This window comes from Cyprinodon tularosa, unplaced genomic scaffold, assembly GCF_016077235.1.
Source record: "Cyprinodon tularosa strain WSP-4 unplaced genomic scaffold, ASM1607723v1 ctg214, whole genome shotgun sequence".
NCBI lineage: Eukaryota > Metazoa > Chordata > Actinopteri > Cyprinodontiformes > Cyprinodontidae > Cyprinodon > Cyprinodon tularosa.
In genome coordinates this window covers 1107140-1124118 of record NW_024038796.1, presented here as the reverse complement: position 1 = coordinate 1124118, position 16979 = coordinate 1107140, and the positions used below count along the sequence as shown (strand labels likewise).

The 16979-nt window shown below is 38.0% G+C and overlaps 1 protein-coding gene across 3 annotated transcripts in view; it reads left to right on the top strand.

Moving 5' to 3' along the window:
- Positions 1–11463, top strand: part of pdlim2 (PDZ and LIM domain 2 (mystique)) — a 55965-nt gene extending 44502 nt beyond the window's left edge. Inside the window, exons 7-11 of one of the 3 annotated variants that reach the window (XM_038285752.1) lie at positions 3085–3203; positions 3726–3800; positions 8210–8358; positions 8625–8736; positions 10956–11463. In XM_038285752.1, the coding sequence (XP_038141680.1) occupies positions 3085–3203; positions 3726–3800; positions 8210–8358; positions 8625–8736; positions 10956–11148 (648 nt within the window). In that variant the 3' untranslated portion in view covers positions 11149–11463. Of the gene's footprint in view, positions 1–3084; positions 3204–3722; positions 3801–8209; positions 8359–8624; positions 8737–10955 lie in introns of all 3 variants that reach the window. The other 2 variants (XM_038285751.1, XM_038285753.1) reach the window with 2 other exon arrangements.
- Positions 11464–16979: the final 5516 nt, after the last annotated feature.

Below are 16979 nucleotides of genomic sequence, written 5' to 3'. Positions count from 1 at the left end.
ATTAGCTGGGGAATAAAAAGAGTGGACATTGTTGCAACTGCCAAGACCACAGTTATCAAATGCATTGTTGCTTTTAAGTTAACTGTGAGTAATACGCTTAAAATTACATGAAGTATTTTTTTTTATTTGTTAATTTTATATATAAAAAGATATGAAATTAATCACCAATCTGGTCTGTGAAGTAGTAGAGGGTACGGTATAAGTGTCAGCTGTTTGGGTGTGATAAAAGTGGGATGTACAGATGGGTTTAAAATGGGTACACTACAGGAACCATAATTCAAAGCCCCAAAGCAAGAATGGGAGGCCACACTGATTTTTGGTAGATCTACATTTGCCCAGAGTCAGTATTACTACTGGCAGCTTAAACCATTGTGTTAAGAGGTTGCACAGCAGTTAAACTTCACCAGCATGAAACATCAATATGTCATTGGATGAAGATTTGCTCTATCTCCCAGCAGAGACCCAAGAACACACTCATTCTCACTCCCTACTCATCATTTAGTGACGCTTGGTCAATTCCTCACTAACCGATACACAGGGTTCATGACAGTCTGTAGCAGGAACTTCCAAACATTTGTACGTGAGCTGTGAAGTAAAAACACCACCAATCCATCCCTTACCCTACCATAAAGAAACAGTAGTATAAATGTTCTAAAGCTCCCACATTAACTTTTTACGCTAAACATCATTTTTTTGTTGCTTTTGTGGGTCACGTGATACACTGTATGCAACCTATCATTTATGTGTGGGGTACCCCCCGCATCAGTATTTGATGCACAGGGAACTTCTACCAAGTCTCAATATGTGACGAGTTGGGAGTGAGAATATGTTGCAAGAGCATGCATGACATTCAAGGACACAGGCAATTATTCTAGGAGAGCTGGTCATTGGAGATCTTTAATCAATCAGCAGGACCAGTATTTGCTCCTCTGTACAACAAAGAATGGTATGACTACTACCAAAACCCAATGAGCTCCAGTGGACAACTGCCGTGGATGTCTGACCAAACCATTAGAGACGGGCTTCAAAATGCTGACCCCATGAATTCTAGAAGACATTCTTTTCCATAAGGTTGCTGTGGATCTGCAGTGAGTTGTGCAAGATGCACCTTCTTTGCATTAGCTGGGATTTATAAGCACATACTGTTGGGATTCAGTTGGTTTATCTGAAAAAATGTTTCTTAAGCATCTGTGTCTGTCAGGTATATGGACTTTAGATTGCTTCACAGCAGGAGAGCACAAAGATGAGTACTTGTGGAGTCTGATGGATCCTCTGAGTCTTGAGTCATATTACTGGATTTTTTATGAGGGAAGAAATTCTCAGGGAGCCATCCCAATGATCGTTTTTTTTTTTTTTGTAGAAGCTTCCTGGCATGCACCACTAATCTGCCCACTCTGGAAAGAAAAAAAGTGAAGGAAAATTGGACCCAATTGAGAACAGAGCTATTGTTCAAAGAACTGCTGAATTGAAAGCGGGTGCTGGAACAGGCAACACAAATCTTCTACTTCATCCGTGGCACTGCGTTTCTGTCAGCTTCCACCATCAGCTCAGACTGCCTGAACAGTTGGGTGGAGTCATTTATTTCTCCTGGATTGAGCCTGTTTAACACTGATGCCAGCTGATGACTGAAAAGGGAGATTTCACTAAGCTTTATTGTGCAAGATGCTTTCTTGTGTTTCTATTAGTGTTTTATTAGCTTTATTGACAAATATGGTGAGGGTTGAACCAGATGTTGAAGTTTGGAGACATTTTTCATTTGAAAAATGTTGCCTGTTGAGGTGAATAACATGTTTTTAGGGATCAGGAGGTGGTCGGCTTTACAGGTGGACATGGTTAGAACTAGACGACAGCCTTATGTTTGTGGAATTCCTAACAGTAAAAGTGTCTTGAATGATGTATGCACCGTGTAGATCTTGTCCTGGTGTTCACAGTTTGTACACACTTGCAGTTGAGGCTATTTTTATATGATCTTGTTGTACAGATATGATATAAGTTAAATATATTAGCCATTACTCCTAATGCAACAATTTCTTCCTGATTTGGCATCTTTTTCCACAAGCAGCTAAAACATCTGTTCAAATATGTTCAGCTATGTTATTCATTAGTTGAGTGTTAATTTGGCTGGTGGCGCCATCTTCTGGTAGGATAACACCATACATGTAAATTTGCTTACTGTGACTCTGATGTTAATGATGCGCTTTTCTGACTTGTAACTGAAAACTATTAAAGGGCTGTAAAGCTCATTTATATAACAAACACAGAATATCTGAACATCTGGAGTGGCTAAAATTGCGTGATGAAATGAAGCAGATTATTTACTATTAAAGGTGATTTGGAAAGAATGCAGGCTGCTGATGCTGATCAGCCAGCAGAGATGGATGTTATTTATTATTGGAAAGTCAGGTTATTAAACACATAATGGATTATATTTGCTATATTAAACTGTTATGCTCTCCTTATTTTTCAATTATATCATTTTGATCTCAATAGTTACCGATTGATTATTGCTTTAAGGAAAGTTTGTGTGTGTATTTCTGTCTGGCCAGAGGAAAAGTTGAAAAGTTACGAATGGATTTTAATGAATCTTTTTATCACTGCTGCCAAGGATCAATCATTTAAACTTGATGATCCAGATAATGTGAGTTTTAGCTTCAGGTGTAAGTCCTTGGCAGAGGTCTGTGCTCTCTGAGTGCTTTTCTAGTTTTTCAATGCAATATTTAGGATATCCGTTAATATCTTTGTGTTTATCTTGTGTATATAATGTTAACTTTATTTTTAGGTTGTTTTGACTTTTCTGTCAGATTCAGAAAACAGGTTTTGAAGTTACTCTAAAGATCTTACATAAGAACATTTCAATTAGTTTGACTTCTGGATAGGAAATGTTGTTTCCCTGTAAAGTTAAAGTACATTGCACATGTCGAAGCTGTGACAAGTCCCCTAAAATGTGTCTGACAACAAAGAAGAAAGTAGTTCTCTCTGCTTGGGAGGAAAAACTGTATTTTGTTTTTCCAGGGTATGTTGAGGCCTTTAATCTCTACTTCTTATTTTCCCTTTGATAATTGTATTTTTTCTTTGTTATTTTAGGAGTTCTTTCCTTCAGACTTCAGGCAACCCTCTGGGTCCAGCAGGACCCCAACCCCTCCAGAGCGCTACTCACCTCATAGCCCCACTGATCGAGATGTTCCCATGTCTCCTCGCCGCAGGTAAACACTCCTGACATTGTGAATTAGACCCCATTTAGTGAGCATTTTTAAACTACCTTGAATTATCAGCATTTGGACCCCTGAGGTTCTTGTTCTTAAACTGAAAGTCCCTTTATATGGCCTCAATGTGTCATTAAAATGATTCATAGCATCATGGTTGATGAAATAGCAGTTTTGGCGTATTACTGTAGACAACATGAATGGTTTTGAGCTAAACCTCAGAGAAGCAGGGTCTACAGAATGATGCTGGTAAAGGGGAGAAATTCTAGTAATTATACATTTAAAAAGCAGTGTTAAAATGTTAATATGAATTAACCAACTTGGGAAAAAAACTATTGTTGATCAGTGAAATAGAGCGGCTTGCTGCATTAATCATTCCAGTTTAACTTTTACACATTACAAACAAAAATCTAAATTTATTCTATTGGAATATTATCTCAAAGACTAACTTAAAGTGACATATAAATATTTAATGTATGATTGCAAATGACTTCCTTTTCCATTTCCCTCTGGGTCCAGCAGGACCCCAATCCCTCCAGAGCGCTACTCACCTCATAGCCCCACTGATCGAGATGTTCCCATGTCTCCTCGCCGCAGGTAAACACTCCTGACATTGTGATTTAGACCCCATTTAGTGACCAACAACAGTTTTCTAATTTTCTATATGAATTCTGGGGAATCTCAGTTAAGAAATTTGGTTTATTCAGTTTCTCTTTAGAAAAGGGACAGAAGTGAAAACAGTCCTCCATTAAAAATGAGAAGTTTGTCTTTGCTCCTTGTCATTTTCTAGTATTAAAGGGAAGGGATTTAATGTATGATTGTAAATGACTTCCTTTTCCATTTCTTTTTTTTTTTTTTTTTTTTTTTACTTTCTAAAAATGGTATGGTGCAAAAGTATTCATCCCTCTGAGTCAATACTTTGTGGAAATTACTTTCTTTTTTTTTCAATTACAGCTGCAAGTCCTTTATGCATCTCCTATTTTTGCACATCTAATGACAGAAATTTTAGTTAATTCTTTGCAAAACAGCTTAAGCCCATTTAGATTAGATGAAGTGTTTGTGAAGACAGATTTCAGCTCTTGCCACAGACTCTTGACTGGGTTTAGGTCATTACTTTGACTGGGACATTCTAACACATGAATTAATCGTTCCATTGTAACCCCGGCTTTATGTTTAGGGTTGTTGTCCCCCTGAAATGTGAACCTCTGCCCCAGTCTCAAATCTTTTGTTTTCATTATAGGCCTCTTGGCTGCATCTCAGATCAATGCTCTCCTTGTTTAGCCTGTTACTTTAGGTGGACGGCCTTGTCTTGGTACGTTTACAGCTGTGCCATAAACTTTCCATTTCCAGACGATGGATTGAACAATGTTTAATGAGATGTTCAAAGCTGGGAATTTTTCTACAGCCTGTCTGCTTTAAACTTCTCCACCTCTTCATGACGCTGTTTGCTCCTCATTGTTCCCTTAACCCACCTCTGAGGCTGTTACAGAGCAGTTGGATTAGCACTGAGATTAGATTACACACAGGTGAAGTCTATTTAGTCAATAGCAGTCATTAGGCAACTGCTAGAGGTATTTGGTTGCATTCAGAAAAAAGGGCCTAAATACTTAAGCACACCATACTTCTAAGATTTTTGTTTTGAATAATTTTTACAATGTTTCAACCACATTTTGTTTTATTTCTACTTCACAACGGTATACCTTTTTTTTCACATATTGTGACAAAATGTAGAAAAGTTTTAGTGATATGAATGTTTTGCAAGCCACTGTAGCATAAAGTCTTAACCTATGATGATGCAATAAAGCAGTGGCAGCATGAATGAATGTGTCCTACATATTACAGAGGAAAAAGCTCAAACCTAAACAACAGCATTTGCCCCTTTTTTTGTCTGAGGAGGACCCTTGGTTTGATTTTTGGAACTAAAGTTTAACAGTCAATGTCTGAGGATGGCCTGTAAACAGTTGCGATTCAGAATACCCAAAAATACAGAGCGTACGAGCATGTCGAGGCAAAGTCGAGGCATAGTACGAAGTGCTCCGTTTATAGGCCAACTGCCTTTTTGGAAGTGTTTGTCATTACTTGGTGACACAGAAAATGAAACTAGTTTTATGGCAGCATCAGATTGTGTGATAAGTTGTCTTATCATGAGCTGGGAGTAGTTGTTTCGCCTTATGGGATATGTTTGTGTGATCATAATAAGCTCCGTGTAACCTGTGGGCAAGCCATTGAAAATAGACAGGAAATTATTTTGGCTCAGGCCTGATGTGTCTGGACAACACATCATTTTAGCTACACAATAGTTTTGCACACATCTCTGATAGCTCTGGATATGAGCACCTTGTCAGTCTTTTGGAACTCTGTACGGTTTCACTCTGAGGCTCTGCAGAGTTTCAGAGCCGCACCCTCACAGTTAATGAAGCTGTAATCTGATTCATTTTTCCAGTGTGCAGATCTTTCTTTCTTAACTCTCTGTGGAATGTATTTGGTCTCAGCAGAAGTAAAAATGTTGCTTTTAGCTTCTTTTGTAATCCTTTTTATCCTGCAGGAGAAGCTGGTGCCTGTGTTTTCACAGCCCAGGATGTTTGGCTTTGGCCCTCTTTCCCTGCTGGTTAACCCAGGCTAGCTCTATGTCATGTCAGCAGCCATACTTCCAATCCAAAAACCTTATATTCACCAACAAAGACCAATTACTTCTCCCCCTGATCGGACCCCTTTCTGTAGCCCCCAGCCAGCACAATAAGCCTCTCCCTGCTTGTCTGCAGCCAGTCAAAGAAGCAGTGACGCCCCTTCATGCTGCGTGGCCAATGAATTTCAGCCCAGGGCACACCTTTCACTCACAGTCCTGTTTTTCTGTCTCAGCTGGTTTAAAGTGAGGTCTCTGCTAATATTGGTATTTGTTTTCTCTTATTTTCTGAGTTGTTTCAGAAATTGACTTGAAAATAAAAGGACTTTTTTCTGTGGATTTATTCATTTTATTTATTTTATATTTTTGAGGTGAGTCATTGAGTTGTCATGTAGATTTTACTTCAATACCAAAGTGTGATTTTTCTTTTCTTTTTTCTTTTTCATTTTTGCATCAGCAGGAAATCGGGTCCAGATTTGTGGTTTGGAATTTAGCTATTTGATCTGTGTTTTGTCTACATGCATGTTGAGTCCCTACTTTGACTAGATTGTTATCATAGCTTCTCTGGGTGCGCAGCCAGCTGCAGCTTTGTGTCAGATGTTAGTGGTGTTTTCAACTGCCTGTTAACAACGTGACATTTAGCTCAACCCTGAGTGTTTAGGAAGCATCCACGTGCTCTGATACTGTATCTCATCTCTTTACGTTTTCACTACCTGTCAGTGTTTTTCACTGCTTCTTAAGGTATTCTTTCTTTAGTTGTTGGTTTCAGCTGTTTTATGACTGCATGTTGGAATAATGTGAGAGGAAAAGAGGGAAGTGGGTAGCTTTGGGTGGAGCTCTGCATGTGGAAAACTTGGATGTCGAGCTTCAGAGGTCTGTTTTTAATCTGGACCTCAGCTCATTGATGCAGAGGAAAGGCCTAAAGCATGTTTGTTTGGTTTTCTGTTGAAACCATGTTAAACAGTGAACTTTCTAAGGCTGAGGAACAGTTCAGCCTAAAAACTTCCAACAGAGATTAAATTCGAGCTTAGAAAACCTCAGACTTTATTTTTTTTATCTATTTTATTACAAGTCACTATTGAATCTCTTCAAATTCTGTTTTTTTCCCCCAGATGTGTAACCAAAAAACAATTACATTTAAAGCTGAGATACAAAACAAAAATTTATCTCCATTTAGTGTTAAAGTATTTTTTTTTTTTTGTAAATTTAATGAACAAAGATATCAAAGGTTTGACATTGGTATAATATTTAAGGTAAAATATTCACAAGTTAACTGTCTTATCAGATTTCCGGTGGTTTGTATTTGCTACAGTATATTACCCTATGAAAATATATACAAAATATATCAAATTATATATATCAAGTTTAAGGTAGGGTTTTGTAATACAATTAAAAATGACACACAATACCTTTAAATTATGTTTTATTTCCTTCCTTTGGGATGACACCTTAATTTTAGTAGTAAAACAATCATCTTTATCACTATAACTATAAAACACTGAATGTCTGCAGCCAGTGACAATACACAGCTGGTTAATGAGTAAACTTCTAAGGACAAAGGTGATGAACTGATGTCACTCTGTGCTATGAAAGCCAAAGAAGTTCTATAGTTTGGGAAAAAAAGCTCCTGATTTTCCAAAAAGTTAAATCTTCATAAATCGTTTAACCGCTCAGCCCTAATTTAAGGCCAGTTCCAGGTCAGTATTGTTAAAGATATATATATATATATATAAAAAAAAAAGGAATTTATATATTGTGATAAAGCTTTGTGTGTTAAAACATGCTTAAGTTATGTGCATATTGTGCCACAAAAATCTATCCACATTGACTCTCTGCTGCTTATATCAAAGGGAGCAGCTTCTCATACCTTATTCCAGTGCAGCTGTTTTAACTGATACACAATCATCACACAACACGTGTGTGTTGATGGCTACCTCTAGGTATTTTGATGGAAGTGGCAGCAGGTTGGACAGGCTGTCAGGTTTCGTTGACTGTTTCTGAGTGACTCGATGTCATCAACAAGGCACCAAACCACACCTGGCCCGACGGGAGAAATCCTGCCCGACTGGTTCAGCAAAAACTCACTTTTACATACAGCTTTTAATGCACAGCTCCTGTGGCAGGGACATGCAGTTCTTTTTTTTTTTTTTTTTACTTTTAATTTAAATAGTGCTAATTTATATTTTCGGTTTCTTGTGTATAACAAATTTTTTTTTTTTTTTTATTGATGCTCACTATGGTTTAGTGGTTGCAGCTTCCTTTCAACCTTGAAAACCAAAGAATTCTTGTTGGTTATCTAATGCCTGAGTAGAGACTGGTTTGCCCTCCTATCTCCAGTCTGTAATAACCTTTGATCTGTTGCTTTGTTTTTCCCCCTCTGCAGTAGTTCCAGCTCTGACTTCGCCATGCAAAGATTTGACAGGGACTCAGAGGTGTACAAGATGATCCAGGAGAACAAGGAGTCCCGTGCAGCACCTCGTCAGTCAAACACCTTTAAAATGCTGCAAGAAGTCCTGGAAGCTGATGAGAAAGGTGTAGTTTTTTTTTTTTTTTTGGTTGGTTTCAGACATTTAAAGAAGAGAAAATAAGTTGTTTAATAAATTAGGTATCGTTAAAAAAAAAAAAAAGGCAAAGAGAAAGAAACACAACAGCAGATTAGAAAATCTCAGAAAAACAGAGGAATTACTTCCTCAGCTGTGAATTTTATTAACCAGGAGAAATTTCTTCTTTAAATTTGAATCTGAAAACTTATTGTCACATCATCTTTTTAACAACCCTGTCTGTCTGTTTGTCTTCAGAGGCAGCCCTGCGGTTCCCTGGGAAGCTTTCCCCCAACGCCCCAAAACAAAGCTCATCTGTTGGAGGAGTCAGCAAACAGCACACCTGTGAGAAATGTGGCACAAGCATTGTGTAAGTCCTCCTGTAGTTCTAGGTTCACTAGGGTAACGCATTGTTTACATTCCCATGAAAGAGAGTGTGACACAGAACATAATGAACTTCAAAATTGAGAATTTCACGCATGTTTGAAATGATCCAGATTAGGTAAAACCTATAGATGTGTGGCTAAATGTCTTCTAGCAGGATCATAAACTGCTCTATTTGGAGACACATTTAATGCTGAATTCTGGATGGACATTTGAACATATTTCCAATAAGAAAGGGCAGAGTTAATACTAGATATAGTTGGTTTCCTGGTAAAAATCGCACTTCTAACTAAGGCTAGACTTAGACTTAGGCTTGTCCCGATCCGATCCACGTATCGGATCGGGACGCCGATATTGGCAAAAAAATGCGTATCGGCAAAGCATGTAAAATGCCGATCCAGTTTAAAAAAAAAAATCCTGTCCGTATTTTCCAGTTTCGCCGATAGAAACGATCCATTCCACTATTTTGCACCAGTGTTTCCCTGTTTTGCATTTTTATTAAAACTTACAGTAATACTTGCACCTTTAACTGTTTACGGTTTTACTGTTCACTGTGCAATTTCAGATTGCTATTCATAATTTTGTCCAGTTTGTGTTTATCTCTTAATAAACAGGTAAGTTTGTTGTTACCAAGCATTGTGTTTTATTCAATCTCACCTAATTTAGCTGGCTAGATGTTATCAAGAGTACTAAAACCCTTTTCAACATGAGTCTTACAACTAAGGCTAAATACTTTAACTTAAACTTAAATACATGCTCGGATAGGCTGGTATCGGATCGGAAGTCCAAAAACAATATCGGTATCGGATCGGAAGTCCAAAAACAATATCGGTATCGGATCGGAAGTGCAAAAACCTGGATCGGGACATCTCTACTTAGACTTAGACTTTATTGTCATTTTATACACAGAGTGGATACAAAAAGAAATTTCATTCAGTACAGCTCTCAAGATATTTCCCTTTTTAAAGTGCAGCAGTGATAAAATGTAAACATAAGACTGGTTATGGCTATTATCATATTCTCAAACACACAAAATAATGAAAATTTTAATTTAAAAAATATTTCTTTTAACTATGCTGCCACTACCCAACCTGATGGTTAGGGTTCAAATTTTTACTTTAACTACTCTCAACCACTAATAATTTCATCATATTAATCAGAATTATAAAGATTTCTTCCAAAAAAATATTTCCAGCTACAGATTTAAGTCAAGCTTGAAAATGTTTGTTTTAGATCAGGGACCTATTTCATTTCTACCATTTTCTGGTTCCTTGTTCAGTCATTTTAGCATTACCAGCTACCAGCTCATGGCGAATTTTTGATATTTTGTATTGATGGTTTCTGAATATTTTCAGTTTCTGTCACTTCTGACTGGCAGTTTAGTTGTTCTCTCAGATTAAAAAGCATTATGCAAAGTTCAAAAGCTGCCTCCCTGTGAAACAAGAGTGGTACGGGTGTTTTAGCATCTTCCAGTTTTAAATAAACTTCACCCTCAGAACTCACACTTTGGGCTAAAGCCTCTGATTAACAGCTTAATTATCTTAAACACGAGTCACCATTCTTGTAAACGCTTGCATTAAACATCCTGAAGTGTAATATAAAGATCAGATGAATTGTAGGTTGTTTGCTAGAAAAAGACACTTATTGTGTTTGTAGATAAAATATTAGTATAAGAAGGTCTATTTTTGCATACTGATTTGTGTGCAAAAATAACTGCTATAAGGAGGTAGCCTTTTGGATGATGATGGCTATTTTTTAAGCTTTTTTTTTTGTAAGTCTCTGGAGATAAAAATACAACAAAAAATGTCATATTATTTCAGAGCACTGAATTAACCTGTTAGCCACCACAAAAAAAAGTGACACATTTTTTGGGCCACATCTCTCATCTCTCAACCATGATTTAAAGCCAGTTATATAGAAATTAGCTCATTAAGGAAGAAAAAAGCTTGAGGTTTGTACAAGTTTAGGTTTGAAGTCTATGCTTATTACAGAAAATGCACAATAATTGGAAAGTGTTGCACCTAGTTGTTCCGTTTAAAATGCATCCTAAAAAGATGGTGTTTGTTTATGCCCAGTATATGTAAACTTCTTAAATTGTCTTCCAAGACATGTAGTCAAATAGTCATCTGAAAAAATTAGAAGAAATGGACAATATAAGAATTTTGAAGTGTTTGACGTGTCTTCCTCATACCGCCTCTCCCACAGGACACAGGCAGTGCGCATCTCAGACAACTGCTTCCGCCACCCAGAGTGCTACACTTGCACAGATTGTGGGCTTAACCTGAAGATGAGAGGTCACTTCTGGAGTGGAGATGCAATGTATTGTGAGAAGCATGCCAAGGAGAGGTACCAGAGCCTAGCCAACTCCATTCAGACCACCGTCTCCCCCCGCCAATGAGTTGGCCCCTCCTCATCGGATCCACCATGCAGTGTGCTGCTGCCTGCCTGAAACGCCACCTCATCTGACTCGCTGATACACCTTGACAAAATATTCTTGGGGGACAGACATTTCACTTATTTCTCATCTTTAATCAAGTATTGCAATTTAATAATATACACTTTCTCGCTTTAATTTCCTGTCTGCTGAGAAATTTGCTGTTTTTCACTATATGGTTCATACTTTATGGTCTCTAAGTCATTATTTGAGGTCCCATTAACAAGGCACAAAAGCTTTTGAAAAAGTTAAATAGAAGGACAATCACCATTTGAATTTTCGGAGGACAAAAAGGGACCAATACATATCCATCTCTGCATGCTGCATTGAAGTTGCTCAGTATGGTGCTGTGTGAGAGTGGGTATGAGTGTGAGTGAGTGTGAATACAGGCTTACACATGTGGAGAACACATGTGGAGAAGTGGATTCTGCTTGGCTTTGTTTCTGTGTGTATGATTGTGTGTGTTTGCACATGAGAAAGACGGAAAAAGATGGTGGCCAAGTTTTTGGACTTTTGGAGAGCGGTAAATTCAGGCAATAAAGTCTTTGGAATTTGTACTATTTTTTGTAAAATAAGTCGATAAGAATTGGTAAAGGGGAGAAAATGTTGATTTGTTTGGCTTTTTTGTTAATTTAGAGGAACAAGATATTCACTCGATATATAAATATTGTTGATATTTTTGTGATGATTGTTACATAATAGATCATATAAAATGCATATTGTATGCACGGGACATTAAGAGTGATGAGAAGTTATGATGCAGCACATGTCCTTTTCCAGCAGTACTCAGATATGAACTTTAATTTTCTCTTTTTTTGTGGAATATAATAAACATGCACAACTTGAAGCCTCTCCTGTTATGACTGTTTAAACACTTATTTAAATAATGAAAAATCTCCTGCCTCATTATTATTTGATTCATTTCAGATCATATTTCTTCAACCTGCACAGCTGGCAGCATCTATCGTGTGTCAATTAAACATAATGACTTTAGATTTTGTTTAATCTTACAATTAAAGCACATCTGTAACCACTAACAAGCATCCATTCTCAAGCAATGGTATTTTATTGTTTTATCTCTCAAAATATTTCTTATCCTTTATATGTAAAAACAGACAGACATTCTCAAACTAACTTCAAGAATTTGACATGAAACTGCACTGATACCCCTCAAATGTAGAAAACAAAATATTTCTGCAGGCATTTAAGAAGTGCCTGAGAGCAGCAGATTAGCTGTTGAACTCCTGTTATACTGGGGTTTTGTTGGCACGTTTAATGTTGGGTTTGTGGTGCAGAACTTTGGCAGGTTAGAGTTAGAACTGGTCTTATTTCACCTTCTATTCCTGAATCCAACACAGATGACGACAAACAACCTATTTTTTCCATGCTCCCAGGTTTTAATGTAAAGCAATGCTTGCTCTCACAAAATGGTTGTGCAGTTTCGTTGACTGACCACAGGGTGGCGGCGTTACTACAGTTTTGAATGCATATTTTTATCCATGTGCAGACTGAGGGGAAATGTGTGCAGAGCAAGGCCATTGCAGCAAATGACTAAAATCCTACAAAAAATTTCAAGAAATGTTGAATTTTGCTAACTTTTCTGGCATTTTTATGTGTGTATTTTTAAGGCTTAATTTAGCTCTGCAATTAATTTTTACTTTTACTGTATTATTTCCATTATTACAAAAATTATTAGAGAATTATATATTTATTGTTAAATAGAAACTGTTCAGTTGTCCTATCTGACTCTGACCTCTGTGAAAGAACGGCTTTTGCAATTTAAATGTTTTACATGTTATCTTTACGGGAAAGTGTGTGATCTTCTGTTTAATTTTAAGAAATTTTCCCATTATACCATGAACTTCCAGTTTAGAGGCTTAGTAGCATTAAAAATCTTAACACGGTCCAAGATTGTCCTGGAAGAACTTTTATCTTCCTCTCCTGAGGAATGCAATGCAGACATGGTTTTATACCTGTACAGCTGCAAGAGGGAGTGGGTATCCGCACCTAATCACATTTAGACATATTTTTCTTCTTTGTTGTGTTTTGCAAAAGTGTTTTTTTCTTGGGATCTTTGGAAAACTTTGAAAATTCTTGAGAGAAAGGTAAGGGCTTCCACGTGTCCTGTGTTTTGTTCAAACATTGTGACCCAATCCATGTGGTTGCTGGAGTCAGGTAAGCTGGTGATATTTCGTACACTTTTGCTTACAATGTAGCACAGTTTTATTAATCAATAGCGATAATGGGGCTTCTGGTCAACCTTTTATAAAACCAATTGATCAATTTTAAACTCAAAACTCCAACAAGAAGTGAGGTTAGTCAGCAATAGGGACCCAAATGGAGAAGCTGCAACAAAGACGACACTGTAAACTACGAGTTAACACCATACAGCAAATAAACCATAACATTTGAACTCAAAAGAAATTCAGTTTGAAAATCTATAAATTCAGCTTTACACACCATGCAATTGGGAAATCAAACCTGGAATCGGCTCCATGCATTAAGGGGTCTAGATGTTATAAAAATGATTTTAGGCTTAGCATGAAAATGTGGTATTGGGGAAATTATTATATAAGAGACTGCGGTGGCATGTTGGTGGCTAAATGTTTAGTATTTTTTATGTCACCTTGTTATTGTCTGAGTCTATATAGTAAAAAGGTGAAAAGAGGCAGAGAACCATTTTTTACAACCAAGACATTTCATACAATCAGAATGTCTGAATCCATTAAGTTTCTCTGACACAAATTGATTACAGCAACAGAAAAAAAACTGGGTGTCACTCCAGTTCACTGGAAAACTTGAAGAAAAAAGGGAAAGTGAGTCTAAAATTCACAAAAGTTTCATAAAATTTAGTTGGTAAAACCCCATATTCCTCCCTTTTTGACCGTGATGTACTCACCTTCTAGGGGGTTGCTTCTAGTTGGATATTGCAAGTTGTTTGTTGTGCCAACAATCACTAAATTTCATTCTATCATTGGATCTTTGTCATATTAAGGAATTGGAGATATCCACCTCATGTGCAGCAACTGTGTGTTGGTATCGTACAGATATGGTCTAAAATGTCCTTGTTGATTTTGTGCTAAGGAAAATTAAACCAGTTCTGAAAGCAAAAGAACGTCTGACTTGGTAATAAGGTGTATTTGATGAAGTGGTGATTGTGACTAAAGAGCTGAGAGGGTCTGGACAGCTGTGCTGCATATAATACCACTAGATGTCCCTGTGTTATCAGGTTAACAACAGTCAGATGGGTCCGGAGTGGAAGTTTCTTTTGTTTATCCTCTGGAAGAAACACAATACTGAGCTTTACCTCATCTCAGCAGCCACTTGGTCTGTTGTTCAGATTCAGCAGGAAACAGCATCATACGCTGATCATTTCCTCTTCACCATCTGGAAGAGCACAATAAAACTCCACAGACCAGGCCTCTTATAAACCGTCCTCTCTCATATTTGTGAAAATATTGCATAACCTCCATCTAAAATCAAATATTAGCCCAGTTATTATAACTTTTTTTTTTTTTGCACTTCCAAGTCTGTTTTCTTTTCACCTCCCTCTCTCCCAGTGTTCTCAGCTTTTCCCTTTCTTCACCTGGAATGGAGACCAGATGTGGAGCAGAGAAAGGAGAGCTTGCTTTGCTATACAGTGGGGAGAAAGGAGAGGGGAGGGGGGTCTGTTGCAGAGAAAATGTTGGAACGACATTAAAGTTTGTCTGGATACCGTTAAGTACAATTTGATGTAATGTGTAGTTTGGGACGTAAAGTTTAAAATGGAAACTGTGCGCTCCAGATGAGAGAGATTTCAGCCTTGTGGGGGTGGAGGGGGTGGTGTTGTACTTGAAGCCTTATTTAACAGCTTGGATAAACAGCCCTCTGTTTCATTACAGAACAGGCGCCCATCGACTCCTTGTGCTTTCTTTCAGGAACGTCGCTGGCTGTCTGAGCCTGCTTCAGAGTACAGTATCACATACAGGAATAACAAACCGGGGGTCTGCTGCAGGGGTCAGAGCACAGTGCACTATTATATACTGCCAGGCTGCTTGCATGACTGAGGAACCTGCCGTTTGAATGTGTCAGTGAACACATGTCAAGCCCAATTGCAAGAAGTAGCTTTTTTTTTTTAAGCTTTCCTGCTGCACTGCCTCATATATTGAAACACTCTCCAGATTTGAATCGCCAGAGTCTCCATCCTCCCGGGCCTCTCGTATATCAAAAAGTATTTTTAAAACAGAAATAACCTACTGTATTTTGGGAGCTTTTCGTGCATGAAGCTAGAGAATAAACGAACCACAGACCGAAGCGAAGGAAAGTAAGAGGGGGCTCGATTTAACAAAAAAAAAAATAAATACAATGTTTTTTCAACAAAAGATTGATGTTTAAGCATATAATTTTTTTTCTTTCAAAGTAGGCTCCAGACTAAATCAAAGCATTGTAAGCCCATATACTCCCTGACTCTTACAACATAAACAACATATGGTATGCAAAGAGCAACACTCTCAATCTCAGTCAACTTTGAAACATTTATGTTTGGTTCCAGCTCGGCATGTTTAAAGTGGACAAAAAACCATTCTGTCCCACTGCATTAGCTTTATGCTGCTGCGCTGATTGATGCAAACAAGCTTGTAATAAGTGCATTGTTACCATGATAAGCTTCCAGGTGGGCTTGCTATGAAGGAAAGATTCATTATGTGAGACTTCTTTCCTGAGGGTATAAATATAATGCAAAACAGCCGCTTTATCTTAGTCACCCTTCAGAACTGGAAAGATGATAGACCATAATCAGGAATTGGCACAAGAAAATAGCTACTCAATCACTCTTCCCTAGTTTGAAAGGGGTGCCTGGAGGGAATAAAAGTAGCTGATTGCATCGACTCATTCACTCAACAACAATCCCTCATGCCAAGCATGCATGTTGCGACAGTGGAGAGGAAAACACCCTTTTAACAGGAAGAAACCTCCAGCAGAACCAGGCTCAGTGTGAGCGGCCATCTGCCGAGGCCAACTGGGGTTCAGGGAGACTTAAACACACACAGATGCAAAATGTAACTCTCAACCAGATCCATGGATGAACCCGTTCCGGAAACACACAGCCAGGCAGACGGGCTCTGAGCCAGCTCTCATGCTGGAGGATGAAAGAAAACCCATACAGTCAGTCACAGTCAGAGAAGTGGGACTACACTGACTAACAGTCCAAGCTCCAACATCTATAAACAAAGGTGTTGATGGTAGCAGCACAGCTGATATTTCTCTCCAGGATGGAGTCACAGCCAAACAGGAACAGACCAGATTAAGCTACTATAATGAGAGAAAGTAGAGAGCATAACGCTAAAGCTTGAACTAACAATTACTGCAGAATGGGAGAATAGGGTTGGAATGAAACCAAATGATGAAACGGGGTCCCTTAGTCCTCCAGCAGTCTAAGCCTATAGCATCATAGCTCAGGATAACCTGAGCCACTCCAACTATAAGCTTTATCAAAAAGGAAGGTTTTAAGCCTACCCTTAAAGTAGACAGGGTTTCTGCCTCACAGACTACAACTGGTAGTTGCTTCCACAGGAGCGGAGCCTGATAACTAAAAGATCTGCCTCCCATTGGCTAAACCAGTGGTTCCCAAACATTTTTGGCTCAAGGTACCCCTACACATTTTTCCACCCAGCCGTGGTACCCCTAAACTGATAATGATTATTTGACATTATTTGATAATAAATTTTTTTCTGTCATTTTTTCAAAGTATTAAAGAAAACATAAAATGAAGCTCCTCGTCTTAGAATATATTTGCTTACATCAAAATAAATTTACAA